The 23,013-nt window shown below is 38.5% G+C and overlaps 1 protein-coding gene across 1 annotated transcript in view; it reads left to right on the forward strand.

The window, feature by feature from the left end:
- Window positions 1-23,013, forward strand: part of CHN2 (chimerin 2) — a 166,261-nt gene that overhangs the window by 53,113 nt on the left and 90,135 nt on the right. The window contains exons 2-3 of the mRNA XM_030445029.1: window positions 14,937-14,975; window positions 21,286-21,341. Coding sequence (XP_030300889.1) covers window positions 14,937-14,975; window positions 21,286-21,341 — 95 coding nt within the window. The remainder of the gene's footprint in view (window positions 1-14,936; window positions 14,976-21,285; window positions 21,342-23,013) is intronic.

Consider the following 23,013-nt stretch of genomic DNA (forward strand, 5'->3'; position numbering starts at 1 on the left):
TACTGAGAGGAGCATGAGAACAGCTGCTGTTAACACCATAGCCACTGGGATTTCTGAGCTCACAATGCTTATATATAACTCTGGACAGCCTTTTGGCTGAAAGAATTTACTCTCACACTACTGAAATCAATTGAGCAGTTGTAAGTTTTATAAATCAAAGTTTGGCACTCTTTGATATAAATTTTTTTATTGACTTGGATTATCATGGGGGAATCTCACTCAGTTGTAGGCTGCATTCATTTTTTACTTCCTAGGAGATGTTTCTTTAGTACTGGTTATGCTACTTTATTCCCACTCACATTTCACTTGTTGATAAATTTAAAGCTAATACAATTTTAGTTTGAAGCTCTTTTGGAGTAAACCGTGTGAGTACCTGTCACCTGTTTTTGAGAAGACAATAAAGAAACTCATTTAGATGCAGAGGAAGGGGTGCAGAAATGTTGTGCACTCATCTGAGTTATGAAAAAAAAAAAGTATATATGCCTGCTAAGCTTATACTTCTTTGTAAGCTGCTCCCAGCAGCAGGAGAAGTCAGGGCACATCTCTGAAATCCCCATTGGAACTGGTGCAAAAAGACAAACTTATACTTTGTAGGACACTGCAACTTCAAGCTGCATCTGTTTTAGGAGGAATCGTAAGAGCTGCAAAGGCTTTCTTCAGAGCTGGCATCGAACCGTTTTGGCACCTAATCAGTCATCTCTTCCACTGTTATAAAACCACCGAGCATTTTCAAGTGTGTGTTTTGAGATCAGCATTTGTACAAGGCTCTCCTGCTATATTAAAAATGCCTGTGATTATTTTTTTTTTCCTGGGGAGGTGTGATTTGCAGCTAATGATAACGAAGCACCACCTCACGCTGATTTTTTTTTTTTGTTAGTGCTTTTATGTGGAATCACTGGGTTGTCCCCTTGTAGCCAGAGGTTATGTCATCCTAAACTCTCTCCAGCAGAACTCGTCCTTCCCCTGAATCTCACTGCTTAATGGCACCAATCATCTGCCTTGTGGACCTCATCAGATAGGCATGACTGCTCTCAAATCTGGCCTTCTCACTCTGATGCTTTGGACCCTAACGAGTGAGAAGCTGGGAGGGAATGTGGTTCTTCTAGGCAATAAATTAGATTGAGAAAAGGAGCATTTCTGTACTGAAAATGTTTACTATTTGGGGACTCTGGAGCAGCCTTTGCACAGCAGTGGTGTAAGTAAATTGACTGCCCTCAGATAAAAAGATGCACTGAAATCAGTCTGCCAGGCAATAGCTATACTGAGGGTGTATAGCTATAGCTGTAACCAGGGTATAGGCATGTCTTTGAAAATGCATTGACATGAAGTCATTTGCTGTTCTTTGGTACACCTTAAGCAGGGAAGGCTATGCTCAGGCTGAGCTGCAGTTTGCTTTTGAATAATTCACTCTTCAGTAGAAATAAGCTATAGCAAAACCTCGATCCAAAATAATTTTATTATTTATGTGATGTGTCACTTCAATAAAAATGTAACTTAAAGGTATTGAGGTTGTTTTTTCTCATGCTCTCAAAAGGAACTAAATCTCCGCAATTTTTCTTAACACTTGTAAGTAAAGCTTCCTAGTGTAATAATAAATCTCACCTTTTTGATTTGTTTTTAACACCATCTTGTTCTGATCTTTACCTCTCTCTGTGTTGCATTCAGATGAAACTGTTCTCTTAATAGTTAGAGGAGGATGCTGTGACTGGTACTTATGACTCTGACACTGATAGCCCTCCTGTTACCCTTTTACTTTTCCATCCTTTTTCCTTTTATCTGTTGGATGCTTGCTGCACACTATAATCACAAACACTTTTAGGTCAACAACTGCTGTGTTTTATTTTTAAACTCTACTTTTTAGCAGTTGGACATGACACCAAACCTGATTTTGGGTTCCAGACGCTGTCTTAATGGGAATATTTAATGATAGTAAAATGCTTTGCCTCTGTCTCATTTGGAGTTCCATGTAATCTGACTAAACAATCAGCAGTTAGTAGGCACATCCAAATGAAATATTATTAGTCTGTTAAAATTTGAATAGCCTTTTATTTAAGGTACATAAGCATTTTTCCAGCCTTTGGTCTGCTAGAAGTATATGCTGTAAAAGAAGCATTTGCTGCTCGCTTGTAAAAATGAAATATAATATTGGCTAAGTTAGCTGGAAGCTTGTAGATACTCTAAAAAGATGACAAGGTAAGATCAGCAGTGGAGCTAAGCTGAAATTGCTCTGGAGGTCTTTCTGAATACCTGTCAGTTTTATGTTCTCCTAACACAATAATGGGCACTCCCAGGAGGTGGGAGTCTCATGGAATAATTATTCTTCTGAGGTTTAGGTTGGCTTTGCTGTGCCTTTTCCACAGATGGTAAGACTGCCTTATAATTATTCTCCTCCCCTTTCAGTTGATTTTTCTAATGTAGAAATTAATAGAATTAATTCTGTATACATGCACTGTACTTATGGTCCCTAGCATATTAATGAATTTCAAACAATATTGAGTGCTATCAGATAGCAGTACTAAGTGGGCCTGTTAGCTTTTATCTTACAAATTGGTTTTAAGTCTTACTGTGCTTGCCTTTTGAGATGTGTTTCTTTTTAATATTCAGGTCTATTTCCTGCTGTCACAAGCAGACATACTTACTTTCTCAGCGTGGTTTACCTTTAACTATCTTTGAAAATAACAAGCACAAGAAGGAGAAGTTTAAAATAAATGTATATTTTATAATTGTTGAATAGTACCTGGTGCACGAAGCTGACAGAGTTGCTCACTGCCTCTCTGTGAGCATCAGGTAATGTTGATGAAATGAAACAAAAGCTTGGCAAAACCACAGCTTTATTTGGGATGGCTTGTAGGGCAGCACGCTGTCTCAGAAATTAGTTACAAACCTTTGCTGTTACCAATAAACCTGCAGATAACCAGCAATGTCACCCTCTGGATTCTCAAGAAAATCTGTATTTTAGGAGGTTTAGCTACTAGGTAATCTGACAAGCTCTGACAGGCTTTCCTGTGTGATACAACAAACACACAGGAAAATCAAGAAAAAAAAAAAAAAAAAAAAAAAAAAAAAAAAAAAGTTTTATTTGGATTGGTGTCTTTAAAAGATGAAATATCCGTCCTAGTTCTGGTGTTGTCAGAGATGAGATCATTAGCTCATTTTTTTACCCAGCTTTCCTGTCTCCCAGAATGGGAGCAGAACTGTGAAGGGGTGGTTGCTACTCAAAGTTGCAATTCTTGCTCAGCACCAGCCCTTCCCCTTAGGTTAAAAAAATTAAGCATATCGTTTTGGAGATTTGCCAGATCTTTCCAAAGGAAAAGCTTGAATTCGTTTTGTTCTTCCTTTTCTGTGCTCCAGAGTAACATTAGTCAGTTTTGAGCGTGTAGACACACGTTTGTTCTTTGGGAGTCAAAAAATACTTGAATGTGAATCTTGCTTTGTTAGATGAAGGCAGGTAAGTTATCAGAGGAACAAAGCTCTCCTTGGTTTAATTACTAGGAAGCAATTGATGGAAAGAATATTTTTGTGTCCATAGCTTTTCATCTGGCAGTGTCCACCAGTACAACTCCATACAGACCCCATGAGCTTAGACACATGATGAAATGGCTCCTCTGATTCTGCAGTGTGTTTAGCCACCTTTAGCCATCAAAGCTGTGATTATGTCAGGGCAGTTAAAGAATTCTGACTCATTTGCTGTTTTAAGGGGGGGCTGTGCTTAGTCATAAAGATCAAATGCTGATTTTAGCCCACAGAAAAAAAAGATATCTGACATCTACACTTCATCACTCAGAGTATAAATGAAGGTAAAAAGTGTACTTCCTTACTTTTACTGTATTGAATATTGATTATTGTTTAACTGCTGGAAGCTTATGGCAAATACTTCTCCTAAGCTTTCAATGAATATTGTTTCTTGCCCTGCACTTCTTACTAAATATTACTGTGCCAGAACCAGAGCCTTATTCATAATTAATTGACCTTACACGAAATGGCTTAGTGGGATGAATTTGAGGGTTCGTTCCAAATTGTGGCATCTGTGTATATCTTTAAAAAATAACTCCAAGGAAGAGGGTATTTCTTTCTTACTCTACTGATTTTATGATCAAGGGTGTGATGGATGAGCTTTTAAGTACTGTCTTGACTGTCTTCTGAGTGTATCTGCAAGATAAGTGGGGTATAGTGGAATAAGAAACAAATTTTATTTGTGATTTCTACAAGGATGGAAAACAATTCCAGGAAAGATACTAAGAAAAATTGTGCTTTCTCCTTCCTTTGTAATTTATGTATGCCTATCTCTGATTTTACAGAAACAAAATCCATTTTTACCTGGGAATTAACGCTTTCAGTGTATTTGGTTTACTTACCACGTACAAAGAAGTTTCATGTGTTCTAAGAAACTTAAATACAGTATTCTCGTGTTACATGCATCTTTAAAAACTGCAAAGCAGGAAATCAGGATATTAGCTAAGGTGCAGTCACATTTTCCTTCATATATTACAGGTGGATAAATTCTGCCACTGGAGGCACTTGTACATCTGTCCTGTGAGCACTGATTTGGATCTGTTCTAGTTTGGCAGTGACAATGCCAGAGAGACAGGGGCTTTCCTCATGTGACATTCCATTAACCAGCATTTCTCTAGGGAAAATACAGCCAATACTGAAAGCTGCAAAGCAAAGTAGTCACCTACCCGTGCCCAGGCTTTGGGATATTTTGCACACCCCTCTTGGTTAGTTTGATAAAACTTGTGGAAGACCTAAGCGTCTTTTAAATTTTATGGTTTTTCATACAAGGCATTTTGCAAATGTATGATACTGTAAGAAGTCATTATCACCTGTAAAAGTGCCAGCCTGTAATAAAAGGCTTTTGGAAAAGTTACAGACCTCCACTAGGCAATTAAAATTCCTCCTGAGTAAGGAAACAATACATAAGCCGTGTTGTTCTGAGTGGAAATCATGCATGATAGTTTTCTTGCAATTTTAAGTAATATCAAAACCTCTTTTAATGGTAAGAGTAGAGGGAGGAAAGTGTAGTTACAGAAACCTTTAAAATATAAGAATCTTATATTAATGTACATCTTAGAATGGAACTGAATTTTAAGAAGATTAATATTTCTCTATTATTTAGATCCAAATTAGTAACAGCAGACGTGGAGGAGCAGTTAAATAGTGGGTGGCCATATAAAAGAAAAGTCTTGTGAAGTGTTTGTCCATTTGTTCAATATGTTGAAAGAAAAGAGAGTAGTCAGTAGTACTCAGTAGTAGCTGGCATTAATTAATCTAAAACTATTTTTTTTAAGGCTTTTTAAAGATTTTGAAGATCCAAAAAGCAACTTCACATAAAATAATAATTCCTTTTGCCTTGAATGCAATTGACACACTTAGATAAAACTGTCCACTGAAGAGTGTAATGAAAAGAAAAAATGTCATGTCTTTGTAACAGGGGAAGTGCACAGGTACAGGATTGCTTCTTACCCTAGGAGCCCTGATTATTCAGTTTCATGAAAGTGCAGTGGGAATGCTTAACACACTTTGCAGGTGGGTGGTGTTTTTCCTGTTTTTCATGCTTTAATGTATAGAAGCAAGTTTTGCAGCACTGCTATGGGACCCATAAAGGAAGCCAAATAAAGGTCTAATTATTTGCTAAACTTTTAATTCTTCTGCAAGTCATTATGTGTGCTCTGGATGGCAGAGTAGTTCTCATCTGTGATGCCCAAGGCTTGATGTTGTATTTAGGCTGCAGGGTCCAGAAAGTGCTTAGTAAATGAGTAGCCCCTGTATTAGTGGAATGCATTTTGTGGTTTTTTTAAGTTACCAGTGTGAATTCTCTGAATCACGTGGCTTTGCTGAGCCAGATTAATTACTGGTTTCCACTTGGTACTGAGTCTACTAAAAATACTTGTATTTCTTTATCTAGAGAAAGGGTAATGTAAAGCTGGATGGGGAAGATGGAGGTGATCTCTGAAAAGCTGTTGAAGAACCTCCACAGTCAGCTGCTGGACTGGGACCACCCCATACCCTTGAACAGTCAAAAGCAAGCACTTGAGCCCTTGCTTAGAGAGATGATAAAATGACACCTATCAAAAATAACAGAGTTACCCAAAGCAATAATTTGAATGTTGCTAAAGGTTAATAAGTTTTCAGGGGCTGTGCTGGCTCCTTTGACAAGGCAGATAAATGGGCATCATGTCAATGTAGGAGTGCATTTCTGGAAGGGGGAATGTGCTGACACTACTTCAACATAAATGCTCTAATTGAAATACTTCAAAAATGACCCTTTTAATGCCATTTTTTGACATTATTGCAGTTATTTCAGTCACATGCTATTTCACAGAATTCCTGGAATGCTTTGCTGTGTCCAGGGATCATTGGCTAGGGGGCTATGGTTGGAATTTTGTTAAGGTGCAATAAGTAAATGGCTGGAAATACATTGCCACAATCTGCAAAGTGATACAATTAATTCAGTGGAGCTATTCCTATAGATGCCAACTGATTATCTGGTCTTGATTTTTAGCCAGGAACTAACTGGTCATTAGTTAGAAGCTAATGTGTATCTGTATAAGATAGGAGGTCTGCTAATGTGATGTGATTTAACTTACAAGATGTGTTTATTCCTACCAAAGAAATGTCAGTTTCTCAGTCAGACAGACTGGGTCATTTTAATGTCCTGATACCTCTCGTTTATAAATTAAAATAATGAAAATGTGAAAATAACTCTGTTATATTTTAATTACACTAGCATTAGTGTTTAAGTAGATACCAGTAACAACAATTGGGACATAATTTTTAGGGACCAGAGTAAGTGTAATGGCAGCTATTAACTTAAATATATCTTTTGCAATCAAGCATGAAGGACATATTTTGTGATTTTTTTTTCATTATCAACCCTTCTAGTTCCCAAACACAAACCTTTAATGGCTTGCATGAGGAAATTCTTCATTGTTGCTCTGTGAACAGAATGTTTCAAAGCCCCTAAATCACGGAGGTTCTTAAATGCTAGCCAAGGTCAAATATATTCATTGTGATTCAGCATTAAAAAGGACCTAACTGCCTGATATTAGGCAGTGTGGATATCCCTCTGCAGTCTTAAATCCTACAGGTTTCCTGGGAAATATTAAAAGCATTGGGAATATTTGCATCAGCTTACTTAGACTCCTGTCAAGTTCTTGGAATTTCTCTCTGGTAGAGCCTTTTCAAATCTGTTATACATGACACACCCCACCCCCTAGTAGACTTCAAAAAGACTCCTGAAGAGGCTTCTAAAACTAGAATTATATAAATACCCTTCCCTTCTACACTTCTGTTGCTCTTGAGAACCCTGCTTATTCTTTCTCTCCATTTCCAAATTTTGAATTACATTTTCAACACTTTTAATCTCTTTAAATCTGTGCAGAGTAGAAAGATTTTTTAATTAAATGGGATATTGCTCCAATGGGATGGTCATAGCTGGCTGAACACCACTCATCAGCTGCAGAACATGGCTTCTTAAGCTTTTGTTCCACAGGTTTAGCTGTGGATTCAGATAATTCACATCCTCTGTGATCTTTTGGAGTCAGTCCCTAATATTCACTTACTTCACAGTGGCATTTTTTTGATATTTGGTAACTCCTCTAAGTTATAAAATTTGCTTTTTTTTTTTGCACAATCCATAATCTGCTTTTTAGTAAAACAGAAGTGCATTAAACAAAATTATCCGTGGACTGACCAGCTGTTTATTAGTGGAAAGATGCTGTTTTGAAATATGAAGCAAAAGCAGGAGAGAGCACAGTTTGGAAAAACTCTGATGGGTGGAATCAAAGGACTAAAGGAGCTACCTTTACATCACTGGCTTCTAATAGCAAGTTTATGGTAGGCAACAGCAAAAGGTACAAAATTGCCATGAATTCATGTTGTGGTTGTTGAAAGCTTACTGTTTCAGTCTAATTGCTGCAAGAGAGAACTCCACCTCTTTTGTGAGCTTTTTTTGACATTTTAAATTACACGCTACAGCTGATTATTTCTTTTAAAAAATAATAGAGCCGTGGGAAACACCCATCATCTGAATTAATACACCAATTATAAACTATATTGCAAATAAACAACTCTATCACTTTTGTTTCTTGCCTTACTCTGGATGTTGAATGTCTCATTAAAGCCAAAGCTGAAGTCTGATTTCATGTTTTAGCTGTCCATGTACCAATGACAATAAAGTTCAGTAATAAAGCTGGCAACTACTGACTCCTCCTCTGGCAACTGTGCCTCCTGAATGAAACATTAAACAGAGTTTTGACACGCTGAAATGTTTCAATAGCTACATGGCTAATTATTAGCTGCAAGAGAATTAATTTTGCTCTTCAAAGGAACAGTGACTTTTCAGGAGGTAGAGAGTTGCTCGTTTGACAGTATGATTGCAACTTGAAAAATAAGAATGTTCTTTCTCAAAGTGTAGTCAGATATGCCTGCAAGGACAGTTACTGTGTGTAATAGTAGTAATCATAATGTCCAAAGGTATATGCCAAATGACAATCAAACATAGCTCAAAGTGCCTGTTTAAAATAGTTTGCAAAATGACTGCAGTGTGAGATAGTTGTGTGTGCATAAATATTAATTGGTGAGAGGGGAAAATAAATGAAAATAGCCCTTCACCATCCCAGACCTTCACCATTAGCAATTCAGATGAGACAGAATGAGCTTTGGTAATTGATAAGTTTTAAGCACAGAGGAGAAATAATGTAGTGATGTTTTACATGTTGAAAAAGAACTGACCCTATTGGAGAAATCCTCTGATTACTCTTTCATTTTAATCCCCAATATATGGTGGGGACCACCTGGCTGGAAAACAGCATGACAGAAAAGGACCTGAGGGTCCTGGTGGACACCGAGTTTAAAATGAGTCAAGCAATGTACCCTTCCCTCAGAGAAGGCTGATGGAATCCTGGGCTGCAGGAGTGCTGGTAGCAGGTCAAGGGTGGTGATCCTTCCCCTTTTCTCAGCACTGGTGAGGCCACACCTGGATTACTGGGTCCAGTTGTGGACTTCACAGAGCGAGAGAGACATGGACGTGATGGAGAGAGTGCAGCAAAGGATCACTGAAGTGATGGAGAAACTGGAGCATCTCTCCCTTGAGGAAAGGCTGAGAGATCTGGGACTGTTCAGCCTGGAGAAAAGAAGGCTCAGGAGGGCTCTCATCAATGTGTGTAAATAGATGAAGGGAAGGTGCCAAGAGGACAGAGCCAGGCTCTTTTCAGTGCTGCCCAGTGGCAGGACCAGGGGCAATGGGCAGAAAAAAAGAAAGACAAGAGGCTCTGAACATTAGGAAACACTTTTTCACTATGAGGCTGACGAAGCACTGGTGCAGGTTGCCCAGGCAATTTGTGTAGTCTCCATCTTGCAGATAATCAAAAGCCATCTGGACTTGGTCCTGGGCAGCCTGAGCAGGGAGGGTTGGTCCACATGGCTTCCAGAGGTCCCTTTCAATCTCAACCATTCTGTGATTCTGTGATGTTGATTTCCATTGAAGTACATTGTGTAATATCATTCTGGATGAAGAAAAAAATATAAGAATATAGGTGTCTGAAGAGTACAAACGCTGTTCATCTTTCACATAGCCTTTTGCTCAAAAGTTTAATGTAATAGTTATATATCTAATTAACTACATAAAAATAAGAAAAAAATGTTCATTAACATATGCTAACTTACTGTTTTTGTAAACCAAGCTATAAATATGAAAGTGTATATGGTGAAACTGTGAAAAATCTTTTTAAAGGAAATGCATAGAAGGCATTAAAATAGTCATGATTATTAGTCTTGATCCTGAAAACAGCAATAGAAAATTAAGAAATTAGTAACTAGACTTGTTTATCTGGTGAATCATTTATCTGCACGCTGCCAGTAAACCAGCAGTTTCCAAATTGGCTCTTCCTCACACATAAGTGTCTTTTCTTGCACACACAGGTCAAAGTTTTAAAATTAGTTGTTACTGGAAAGGAAGTCTGAACTTCACACAATAGTGGCAGAAAATCCAGGCTGAGGCAGTTCTTCCAAGGTGAACTGCAGAGTATTTTTTATAATCCTTTAGTAAGGACAAAGGCAAAAATGAAAAAAAAAAATTCTTCTCTTTCATAGTGGCTATGAAGAAATTGGCAAAGAGTGATGATCCCCCTGTGGTACCTGTCCTGCATAGCTCTTTACTACCATAGGAAACATTAGTAGTTTTTAGAATATCTAGAACTGGGTATGGTGTATAGCTGCAGTAAGTATATTTGTTAGTGTTCCCATTATAATTAAAAATGGCCCTTATCACTCAGAAGTGTTTGATATAGCATAATTTTTGTTCTTTCCTGTAAAACAGAGTTTCTTTTTTCCAGTGCATTACCAGCCTTGATAGTCAGAAGAATCAAAAGTTTTAGCTTATTTGGTATCTTATTAGACCTGCTTTAGTTAGGTCAGTCCCAGTGCTGGTAGCACAAACCCACAAGCTTGGGCATTATGTGACAATCTTCACAAAGCACAAGGAAGTAGTAAAAAGCAATTCAATCATTCCAATGTCTTTCACAATTACATCCACAAAGGTGCCACCTTTGGTACAGAGCCAGACACAGTGAAGAGCAAGGTTTGAAGTCCATGGATAACTTTGCTTACTGTACAATTAATGTAAGCCCATTTCTCAGAAATTGCTTAAGAATGGTTCTGAGTAATGCATTAACCATATGCCATACATTATGTACAGGCTTAATATTGTTTTCATGTTTCTTTAAAAAAAACTCATGTAATTTTATCTGGGTGCTTAAAACATTGCCAGCTTTTCGATACTCCCTTTAGCATAGTCTTTTTACACCTGCTCAGCTTTAGGGTGCTCCATCAGCTTTAATGAAAATATTTTATTCCTAAGATTTAATTCATCCTCTCTGCTCTGTGAAGAGTAAAGCAAATAAAGTGAAGAACTAACCTGATTTTCCATAGTCCTTCTTTCCAATTCCACAGTATCATTTTCAGTTAGAAAGTTTTCTCCAGTATCTTTTCCTGTCAATTATGCATGCAGTGAGAAACCTTCTGGTAGCTGTAATATTCCCCAGGAGTCAGCATTCACCATTCCTTTTGCCGTCCTGTTTAGCATATAACTAATTTCTAGTTACTTTTTTAAGTCTAACAAATATTAACCTTCTCAACAGGTACATTTCAAAGGTTTAACTAACAGTAGTGCCTGTAATATTATTTGTTGAAGGCTCTCATGCTTTTTTTTGTCAGTTCTAGTCTTTTAAGTGAGTACTCCTTAGGGTTTTCTGATTTTTTCTTGACCTTATTGGTATTGGTAAGACTCAAAATAATAAGACCTAAACTGGACATTCTGTAGTTCTTTTGCAGTGAATCTCTCTAGACTCAGAAAGGTGTAATTTTTGTATAGGGAATCTCTCTAGACTTAGAAAGGTATATGATAGCTGGGCCTGGGACATCTTCCTGAGTTTTTCAGAACGGAGACATCTTGTGCTCTGAGTTTCTCTTGTGACAACTGCTTTCAGCCTTTGCTGGCTCAGTTTCTGAATTCAGACCAGAAAGCACTGTTAAGAGTGTGACCTGTTAAAAAAAACAGCAGTAGGAGAGACCCTGTCTTATCACCTAGGACTAGCTTGGTGATCCCTTTTTCTCATGCTGCCAATCACAGTTGTGGTAGACATTATGAAGAAAGTTCATATTAGGAATATAATTCAATGAGATATCAATGCATTTGTCATTTGTGCCCAGTCTGATTGATTGGTTGATTGATTTCTGCTAAGTGGCTCAAAACTGAGGTCTGTGGTCCTTGCTGAGACCATTACCATGACCAGAACTGAAGGCAGAAGCTGCTGGAGTTGAGGTGTTAAACAATAACTGAGCCAAGCAGCCAAACTAATATATGAAGCTTCTGTGAACCTGCTGTATTGATGGAGAATGCAGAATGATTCAATGAGTACAGCTACTAAAAAAAAAAAAAAAAAAAAAAAAAAAAAAAAAAAAAAAGAGGACTATTTAAAGAAAAGAAGAAAAGAAGCATAAAAGGGCAAATGGTAGTAATCTGTCTGCTCAGGTAGGATTTGTCTCATTTGACCCCTGATGTAAGAAAGGCTGAAGTTCAATCTGATCTAGTCATCCAGGATGGGGGTCCTAAGACTGTATCATACAAGGAAGAGAGTCAGTGTATTTCTCTTATCACTCAGGTGTTACAATTGCTGTCCTGAGGCTAATTGCCACACTGACAGCCATGTAGAATGGCATCTTTGGCTGTAGATGGTCCATGTTTAGTCTGGGGCCAGTGGCCTCCATTCACAAAGGGAGCAAAAGATGTGTATGTGGGCTCCCTTAAACATCCCCTTGATCCTTAAGCTTGACATCTGTCTCCCGGTTGTATTTAAATCAATTGTTCTGTTTTTTCTCTACAAATAGATGCCATCAAATGCCACTCATGAGAGCTTGACAATAAACATTATCAATACCATTACTGATAGGGAGTTTTGTTCCCTGGGATTTAGGGACAGGTTATCAGCTGAAGGGACCACAGAGGGTGTTGCAGTGCTGTGTAAGTGTGGATGTGGAGCCAGTGACCCGTGGTTTTCCTCCGAGTGTACTGCCCTTAAGAATTATTTTAGCTATTGAGGAATGGTTCTGTCTGCTCTTTCCTGGGCTGACAGATTCATAACTGTGACAAATCTAATGTAATCATTAGGAGTTTTGTTTTATGACTATCTCCTGGATGATTGTTCTCCACCTAGGCTGCACTGTTTCCACACCATCAGTCTGTCTCAAGTTAATGAAGCACTTTATGGCCACTTGTAGATCAGCTTTCACTGTTCAATTTACTGTGCTCTTTCTAATTAATACAGAAAACTAAAGCTGGTACTTGTTGGTTTTTCACTGTTTCTCTCACTATTAGTTCCTTCTCTGAAGTCACAAGAATAGATGATCAGATATTTGTACTATATCAAGGTTTCTCCTACTGGAAAAATCTATTAATTTGGAAATTCTCTTGCAGTAGTGAAGAAGTATGACAGAGGAATTTAATACACAATATTACTCTGTTAGGATAAACTGTATGTGGAGCAACAGATGTACAGAAAAAGAAATAGTAATATTATACTACCACTATAATGTGAGAGGAAAAAAAAAATAGTCAGCTCTTGCGTGAATAAATTTCACTGATCTCACAAATAGCTTCATATAATTTAAAATAATCCCCCTGTCTAATGAACTTGCAAGCTAATTACTCACACATTGCCACAGCACCGTATAACTCTGTCAGTCTGGGAGCACTTTGAACATTGCTGAAGTTGTGAAGTAGATATGGTTGAAACTGGAACTGAAAGGGTTTCCCAATCAATACATCTGCAAATAGTCACAGGTATTATACCAGGCATTTTCTGTGATGGTTGCTGGATCTATCCTTTTATAAAACAATGTAGTTAAAAGTGGCAGATGGTAGTTAATGATTAACATTCCTAGTAAACAAACTTTTGCAGGATATATTTAAAGTGGTTGTGTGTATATAAATAGACCAGGAGCATGAGCTATGCAACTATAATTTAATTACATTAGCATAACTTAAGTAGAAGTTTAGTAAATACCAAACACCTTAATTAACTTGCACAGTATTAGGAGGTTAATGACATACGCCCGGTAAATGACTCTTCAAAGTGTTTGGCAACAGGGCAGTTTGGAGCCAGCCTGGTACCCAGTACCACACCCTCTGTGGCTGGTGTATGGTAACTTATTTAACTCCTAGCACTCAAGCTTGGGATTTCTGGAGGTTGAAGAACAGCCTTTGTTGCAGAGAGCTGGAAACCTCCCTGTGGAGTGTGACCTTTTGCTTTCTGTGCCCTCCAAGCCTGGAGAGCCCTTTGCACGCTGGGCTGTTAGCACAGGGTGGTGGGGTTTAGAACAGACCCTAAAAACTTACATTTTTAACTGCAAGGGCTCTGCTTCCCCTGCCAAAAATGCCCAGCTGTAGTGAAATAAGGCAACCAGGTGCCACTGATTACCAGGTAGTGGGCATGAGCTTGTGTTAAGCCCACCTGTGCCTGATTAAGGCAGGCCCTAACTGCACATGAGCAGGATTAGGGGGCCAATAAAAGGTGAAGCTCAAACTCACAGGCTCAGCTCAGTCCCGAGCAAGCCAGCAGAGAGGTCAGTTGCTCTTGGAGCAACAGGCTAGTCAACCCTGAGGGCTGTAGGCTCAGAGCACTATTTGTGAGTCTCTGCTGGAACACCTGGTTGGACCTTGAAGTTCTGTGCCCTAAAAGAGGTTTGTCTTGCTACACCCAGCAGCACTGTATAACTCTCACACTGACAGAGGATGCCATCTCTTTTTGTGCCCCTTCGGTCAATAAAGGCAATAGCTTTCTGTTTCTGATTGAAGGTTTGGCAGTCCTTACTTTTTCTAACTTTTTATTATAATTTTTGCTGATGCAGTTTCTGGAAAACATGCCAATTACATATACTAGTGGGTTCAAGAAGTGTAATTGAATCTCATTGCTGGAACTGTTGGGTCTGTGCATGGCAGTTCAGCCTGAGCTGTGTGTCTTTTTAGCTAAGGCATATGTTGTTCATTGATGTCTGAAATCTTAATATTGTGGTTATAAGCCTGATGGAAAACCAGTAGTGATTTGTTAGTTTATCAGGCCAAGTGCAATAAATAAATAATGTAGTTACCAGTCTAGCTAATTATTTTTAAAAATGTTGGTGAGTCAGGAAACTATATGCAAATTAATTCCTGTTAGATTTTAATAATTTGGGAAAAGCTAGTGGGGTCCACAAGTGGTTGAAATTTATATTCTTCTCTCACGTTGGAAACTGTACTGTAAATGAGCTAGCATCTCTCTTGGGAAAGAAATGTGAATTTTCCTGACAAGATGAGGTCTCTCAGCAGAAAAACACATGCTGACAGTTTTACCCAGTGACCAATTGACTGATTTCTTTCCTTCTTTTTACTTCTCTTTTAGATGCTGAAGAATACCAGCCTCCAATATGGAAATCATACTGTGAGTATATGAGAAATTTGAATAACCTTAGTACCTTACCAAGGTGTCACTGTTAAATCTTTTTCTTTATTTAGAATAAAAGACATAACTGTACTAGATGCTTGTAGAAACTGCTGTATGGAACAATAGCAAAACCTCAGCTTCTCTGGTTCTTTGTGGAGTAAGTGAGCAGGGTTTCAAGAGCACAAATCCTGAGTTTCATGGTTTCTCTGCAGACATTTTCAGGAAGGATTCCAGAGGTAGAGGTTAATGCCTTGTGTGTTTACTAAAGGTATACTTCATGTATACTCCATGTGTGTTTACTTCAGTATACTTGTCTTTTTATATGGGTCACCAAATCACTTTAAGGTAGTAGTATTTTTGATCCTTAGCAGTAGAAGCTTATTTTTGAAGTGGTGGTTTAGAAGTTGGAGACACCATTATCAGTTCTTTAAACCTTCCTGTCTTCCTTCAGAAAAATAATTTACATAGAGTGCAGTGCAGAAGTGCATATTTTATGCCCTTTTTGCTTTGTTCCAAATGTATTTTCTAATAAAGTAGTCTAGATCTAGAACAAGACATTGTCTTCTAAAACCCTTATTAAAATTAGCCTTTCAATTTGATCTTTTTTATTTTAAACCCTGGGACTTTAATGAAACTGTAGCTTTGGATGCGGAGGGTTTTGGGTTTTTTTTTCTGTTTTCAGATACAGAACTTTCCTAAGCAAAAGTCATCTCTTTTATTGTGGCAACTTTAAATTCAGTACAGTGCCATTACCAACATGGAACTACAAAAAGACAGGGATCATGGTAGTTACATGCATATACACGTATAATTTTAAAGACTGGAATAAACTTGTTGAGTTCATTTATATACACATTAAACTACCTTGCTGACTTCAAAGACATCAACCCTATGTTACCTGAGAATGACATTCTGCCTCAGAATGGACTGGGTTTTTTTCAACCAAGCTTGCATATGCCATTAAATTGCAAAAAATTGCTTATTGGAACATCGTTTTCTAGAGAAATGTTTTTTTTATTTCCAGTATTTTGAATGTATAAAAAACCCCTGCTTTAAAGTTAGGAAGAGTGTATTATCTTAAGCTGGAGTCTACTTTGCTGGGTACTTGGAAAGAAGCAGACCCTGGAGCAGGTTTTTTTAGAAGGGAAGCCTGGCTAACTCAGAATCAGTGGAAAAACTCCCACTGACACTTATGAGACCAGGGTTTCAAATTACAGATGTTTTCATTAAAAACTCAAGGATTAAGGACGTGCCTTTACTTACCTTCTCTTAGTTGCCCCACTAGTGCAACAGGCAGATCCCAGCAGGCAGTGAAGAACTTCTGTTACTTTTACCTCCTAGCATACACATAGTCCCAGGAAACTTTTTTTTTAATTTTAAAAAATCCAGAATTAACTTATACAATAAGAATATAATTTCTTACTGAGATACATGCAGGATGCCAATACTGTGGTAATGACACAGTCATAGCCTCAGCATCTGAGCCCCATGCATGAGTGACCTTGGAAAAAATTACACAGCTCCAAAATGCTTGAAATAGTTTAAGGTTACAGATATTTACTGCTGAGACTGCTTAGCTACAGATGTACATTTTTCATTGCAGTGTTAGATAATGTATGCTTCTTTACTCTTCTAGAAAAATCCCAATCTAGTAAATTAATTACCGAGGTTATGTGGAACGATACCATTAGTCTATGATGCAATTTAGTGTCCTGTTTCATCACAGTTTTAACTTAGTGTATTTATTTGACTCTTAGCAGATTGTGTTTACAGCCTATTTAACCATTACTTTTGGTGTATTTTAGCTAGTAACTTCTAATTTTTGCTAACATTCTATTAAGATACTTTGCATACATATAATTTTGATTTCTTTTCAAGTCCTGGATACATTTAGATGCACTATGTTGCCTTTTATTAACATCATGATCAAGGCTTCAGTCCTACTCAATAAAGGCAGCTTTTCCTGTTTATGCAGGCAAAGCATTCAAATAAACAGTATTGCACATATCCATGGGCAAAAACCCCATCACAGTGGAACTGATTTCAGAATTCCAGCCTAACCCTTTGGCATAATGTACACGCTTATTTCAGTTGTGTTTGGAAAAGATGGGCACTTCTAATGCAGAAGATCCTTACTTCCTTATGAAGAATTGTTACAAGGTACATAGGTTTCACAAGGTTTTTCAGACTTTTTTTTTCTGATAGCCCTGGGACAAAGAGAATAAAATAAATGGCAAGAATAATTTCATGTTACCAGGAATGGACTTGGGGAAAAAAATCTGGAAAGTTACTAGCAAGCAGCCATCTCTAGGCAGTGGATTTAATTGCATTTAACCTTGAGTAACAGAACAACAAATGAATACCAAATAACAGATTTCTTTTTGTAGCCTGCTTTATGTTAGGAATTTTATACCAAATGGCATTTTGCCTTTGTGCCATCGCTAAGGTGGGAGAGAAAGGAAGATAAGAATCACAGACATATGGGTTGGCAGGGATTTCTGGGGTGAGCTGATCCAGCATCCCACTCGAAGGACAATGGTTGCCAGCTCCATGCTTTTATTTGCCTAGGCCTGAAAACCTTCAGGGATGCAGACCCTGCCACTTTTGTGGGTAGCCTGCTCTGGTGCTGCACTGCCTTCTTAGAGCAGAAGCAATGCTCCTACCTACTTTGTGTGACAAGTAGGAAATTTGTTTGTTTGACTGCTGAAACAGCGTAGTCACTTTTGACTTTCAGTGACAGCACCTACGTGCTTGATTTTTGAAGACAAGTCAACCCACTCTTTTTCTCCTTTTACCACTGCTGAGATTGGCATGTGCTAAGCAAGCCTAGTGTCAATGCCACTTCAGTGTTTATTTGCATTCTTTAAGATCAGTATGCTGGTGTGAAGCAAAGCGGTTAAGGCGCAGAGCATCACCTGATGACATGTTACAGCTCCTCACAGAGTTTCTCTGCCTTCCACCCTTCATAAAATAATAAGCAGAGTGTCTGAGACTCAGTTTTGTTAGAAATAAAGGCTTTATATCAGCGACGCTCTTAGGTTCCTAATTAAGATGAGTAATCCTGCAGAAATAGGACAGCCCTTATTGTTCAAGGCCAACATGCGGATAAATGCCTGACTGCGATGAGGCTGAGGAGGTAAAACTAAGGAACTCCACGAAACAGTCTCAGAGAGAAGGCAGTGTGTTTCTTTTCTGCTTTATAAAAGCTACGATAGGAATTTTTCCTCTCCACTGGAGCATCACAGAACACCAGTCATAGGTGAGTTAAAGGAGAAGGCTTGGGTTCCTGACACACTGCAGAGTGAAAGTATGAAGAAATTGGTGACAGTCCTTCTTCCCTGGCAGAAAATTAGTAAGTGTTGTTTTTTTCATATCAACCCTTTGTTTCTTAGACAGATCAGATTTCAGAATTAGACTGTTCTTTGTTTCCTTATTCATCCCATGTGACAAGACCTTTAGCAGGAACAAAAGAGATATATATTCTGACTAGTTACTTTATATCTCAAAAAATTGTTCCCTTAGAAATTCAATGAGAAATTAAAGTTTTGTTAACTTTATAAGTTCTCAGATGATTATGATACTGTGAATGCTGGCAAGCTATCTGAATGATGAAACTGATAAAGGTTTTCAGGGTCCAGGTAAAAGCTCCTGCGTTTTTCTATTGCAGTGCTGCAATTTGGTCTAATATGTAGTGTGTAGTATTACCATGTATTCTGTTTGCATCTAATGCTGAATAAAAACTATTCCCAGTGTGATGCTGTTCTCTAAGCAGTAGTAATACATTTTCTTTTTGCATGAAGTTGACTTCTTATAAGGTTCATTCTCTCAGAGCTAAAATAGTAATGCATCATTATTTACAAATGACTTTTTTTTTTTTTTTTTTTTTTTAATCTCAATGTGTTCGTCTCTAACCTGCCTGTCAGATCTAAATGCTGGAATAGACTGGGTCATATGTTGATCCCTATAAAATGTGTGGTGTTCTATTATTTCAGTTAACCCATATCCTTATATATTGGATTCTTGTTTAAGATTTTTAGGGGGTGGAGAGAGGAAGGAAATGGGGCAGAAAGGCAAGGCTTGATTGTCATTTGAGCAAGTAAGCGAGGGGTATGTGCTTTCTGAACTTCTGACCATCCCCTGAGCTTTGCTGGGGCCTCAGCAGTGTGAGCCAAAGTGTGAGGCTCTGCAGAAATAAGTATATAATGAAATCGGGCAGAGCTGGAGGATGTTCAGCACTTCTGAAAATGAGGTCACTTAATGAGGTGTCTGTGCTCATTGGAACTTAGCTGTAGGGCACATTTTTCTCAAGTCACCTTAGACATAATACTGTACTTGTATTCGTAGCCCATTAGCAGGCTTTCATACAGCAATCATTTGAAGCAGAAATGAGAGAACCTTTTTAGAGAACACAGCTTTTGGTAGTGTCACACATGCCTTGCTCCTTAATACCTTAGTCTGTGAGATACTGCCTTTCCCCCGTTTTTCACTTAACTGCACTTTCACTGTTGTTTTACCTCCTCCACTTTTGCCTCGCTGTGTGTCTTTTCTGAGGATCCTTGGCATCCATGTGCCTCTCTGTCTCTTCTCTGTTGTTTGTTTCCCAATGAACTGCTTGGCATCCCTTAGCATGATGCCACTGGTGGCTCTCAGTCCTGGCTGTTTACTCATTGGTCTTCTCTGCCTCAATCTAGTGGTTCTGCATCTCTGCAGTAGTAGTTCCACTGGGTTGTCTTTCTGTCAGTTTAATATCTTTCAGTTTATAGCTGATGTGGCCAAATCTGAATTCTTTATCTTTCCTAGGAAACTGTTTCCTGTTCATGATGTTTTCTGTGATTACCACCATTCATGATAACCATACTTGTTACTTGGGGACATTTTCTCATTTGCACATTTAAGGCAGCATATAATTCATTATTACTATATACAAGTCTTCTGATCACAAAAGAGTAAAAGAAAGGCTTTGATTCTTAGTTGAACAATTGCAAGAGATAAGAAAGACCAGAAGTTATCATGAATCTTATGCAAAAGTAGTGGGGGATCCAGATGCAGGTTAAATCCAATGCTTTAGCACAAGGAGCTGGATCACATCCACATGTGTTAAAACTATTATGGCATATAAGAAACCATAAAATTGCTTTCTATGCCCCTCTAAGGAACCAGGGATGAAGGCTGGGTTGGGAAAAGGAGAGGTTATGGTTTGGTTTTTTTTTTTTCCACTCTGACAATAGCAGACAACAGAAGCCCCCAGAGTTTTCAGATACTTATAGTGACAAACTTGGGTGCCTCATCTCATTTAAAGAGAAGGTGCAGTAGGTGGCAGAGAGTGCTGAAGAGTAACACCTGCTATTTCAATTCACTTTCTGCAGCAGGGCTTCTGTGTTTATCAAGCCTACAAGCATTTATATTCCTCTCATTATCTGCCACCTTTTGGGGCACACTTTTAAACTTCAGAAGCATTATGAAGAGCCCTGTCCTAGAAACTCGGTCTTTTAAAAAAAATTCATAGGCATGACATGATCTTTCCAAATACAAGAAGGTCAACATACAGAAGGCCTGTCTCGAGGGAAGCAATCCAAACCTCTGGGATTTTTACTGGAGTTACAGAGAGACAGTCTGTCTGCTCTGGAATTGATTACTGTCATTGCATGTCAGCTTCTTCTCACAAGGAAGGAGAGGATCTCATTTAATACATGCAGTGAAGAGGCAGGGGCCCAGGGTTGGGCAGCTACCCCTATCCTCAGGTCTCTCTCCTCCAGCACTCGGAATATTCATGGAATTGATCCAGAGCCATTTGAATAGGGCATAATTGCTCTAAGAATGTTTGCTTGCTTGTCAGTAATTGCTAGCAAATCTTGAAATAACTTATGAGATTGTGGTAACCCTTTCAAATGTGCTGAACTTTTTCTTGGCCTACCCAGGAAAACCACTGGTGTTACTGGTATGCAGTTTGTTCTTGAGTTGTTACAGCATGGTATATACAAAAGTGAGATTTTTATCCCTAGAATATACCTAGCAAATCTTTCCAGCTAGTCTTCCCTGGTATGAAAATGCAGTAAGTAGTACAAAAGGAGATAATACTTATAAAAGTCAAACCAATTGCCACTTCTGTTAGTTTGCAGGTCAACAACCAATTTTCATATAAATTACTTAGATACACTGAAAGACCTTAGTTTGCTGTCTCTTTTTTTTTTTTTTTTTTTTTACATTTGCATTTTTTTCTGCAGCCTCTGGCTAAAAAGACTCATCTGAATAAAAGTTTGTATATGTTGCCATCTTCTAATGATCTGTACTTTTTTGTGTTTGACAGTGTATCAATTGCAACAAGAGGCACCACGTCCCAAGAGAATCATCTGTCCTCGGGAGGTCAGTTCTTCTTTTGCTCTACCTTGTTAAATCTGATGAACTGCCAGCAGCATATGATTACCAAAAAATCTTCTGCATAGTCTGCGGGTAGTATTCACTTTAATTTTTCTAAGCCATTATTTTATAGAATAATTTTCCTTAAGGTTGGTTAATTAAAGCAGATTAATATTTGCTAATTAGGCACGGAGGCTTCGTTCCACCACTAGAAGCCACTTCATTAGGCACATGCTCATTAATCATTGCTTCGTGTGCTTTTCTGTGTGCTACCTAAAGTTTTGTGTTTTCTTGTCAAATTGGAGGTGTATTTTCTTCCTGCACCTGTGTATTAAGGTCTGCATATGTTTCAACATGATACATGTAGCTCCATTTTGTTGAATGAATTTTGCCAAGGATCATGGTCAAGTTTAAATACTGAATTGACAGCTGGAGAAGTGGTCACAGAAACTGTATAGGATATTTAGAAATCTACAGGGCTGCAGGGCTGCCTGGTTTATCTTGTCTCTCTGATTTCTTTTTCTGTATTTCTCCATTTCTACTTAGTTAAATTGTCTCTTCCTCTGCCTTCTTGGCATAATAGTCATGGAAAACGTATGTAGATGTCTGCTCAATCAATATAACTGTGATAGCTTTATCTTCTGTAATGTCAGGGAAAAGTTTTGTGGAAATAGACATGCAATACTAGCAATAGAAATAGTAAATGTCTGAATTGATTGCACAAGGCATAAAAGATGATGTGAAAGAAAATAGAATCTGCGGTCCATTGGTATGATATATAGCTCTACTTACAAAACACATCCTGAGCTCTGATCTGCTTCCCACACTGTGCCCATTGAAGTAGAGCCCTAGAACAGCACCTGTTAAATATTAACAGGTACATTCTCAAAACAGTTTTGTGTGGGGCAGGAGGTTTTGTACCATGGTACAGGGAGTTGCCCAGCAGATCCATTCTGAAACCAGGAACTGAATCCAGTTTTCCAGAGTCCACCCAATGTCTTACATTTTTCTCTCAAGTGCCACCTACCAGTAGTTTCAGGGCAGGGAGAGCAGGATCTTGGCCTCAGACTGGGAGCCTTCAAGCCCTGTCAGTTTGTGGTGGTCCCAAGACGTGTATGCGAGATGCTAAGAAGGGTGAGCAAGGTGTCAGAGTGGGTGAACCTTTGTGTCAGCTTTTCTCCCTGTCAAAGACAAAGCTTGAGGAGAAGCAGCACACTCTAGCCCTGTGAGATTTAAGTGCACATGTGCTGAAGGGTTTTAACAAGAATGTCCTCTCTGAAATTCTCGCGCAAAACAAACTACAGCTAGGTCTCTGTGGCTGGTGTTCTCTAAAAGAGAGGTCGTGACATTTTTATGTAGTGAAATGAGGCAACCAGGTGCCACTAATTGCCAGGTAGTGGGCATGAGCTTGTGTTAAGCCCACCTGTGCCTGATTAAGCTGGGCCCTAATTGCACATGAGCAGGATAAAAATAAGGATAAGCCAAATAAAAGGCCCCCTAATCCTGCTCATGCGCGCTTAGGGCCTGCCTTAATCAGGCACAGGTGGGCTTAACACAAGCTCATGCCCACTACCTGGCAATTAGTGGCACCTGGTTGCCTCATTTCACTACATTTTTACTAATTGAATATCACATAGCAGGTAATAAACTAATAATGGTATAGTAGGAAATAGTTAAG

Source organism: Calypte anna, chromosome 2 (assembly GCF_003957555.1).
Source record: "Calypte anna isolate BGI_N300 chromosome 2, bCalAnn1_v1.p, whole genome shotgun sequence".
NCBI lineage: Eukaryota > Metazoa > Chordata > Aves > Apodiformes > Trochilidae > Calypte > Calypte anna.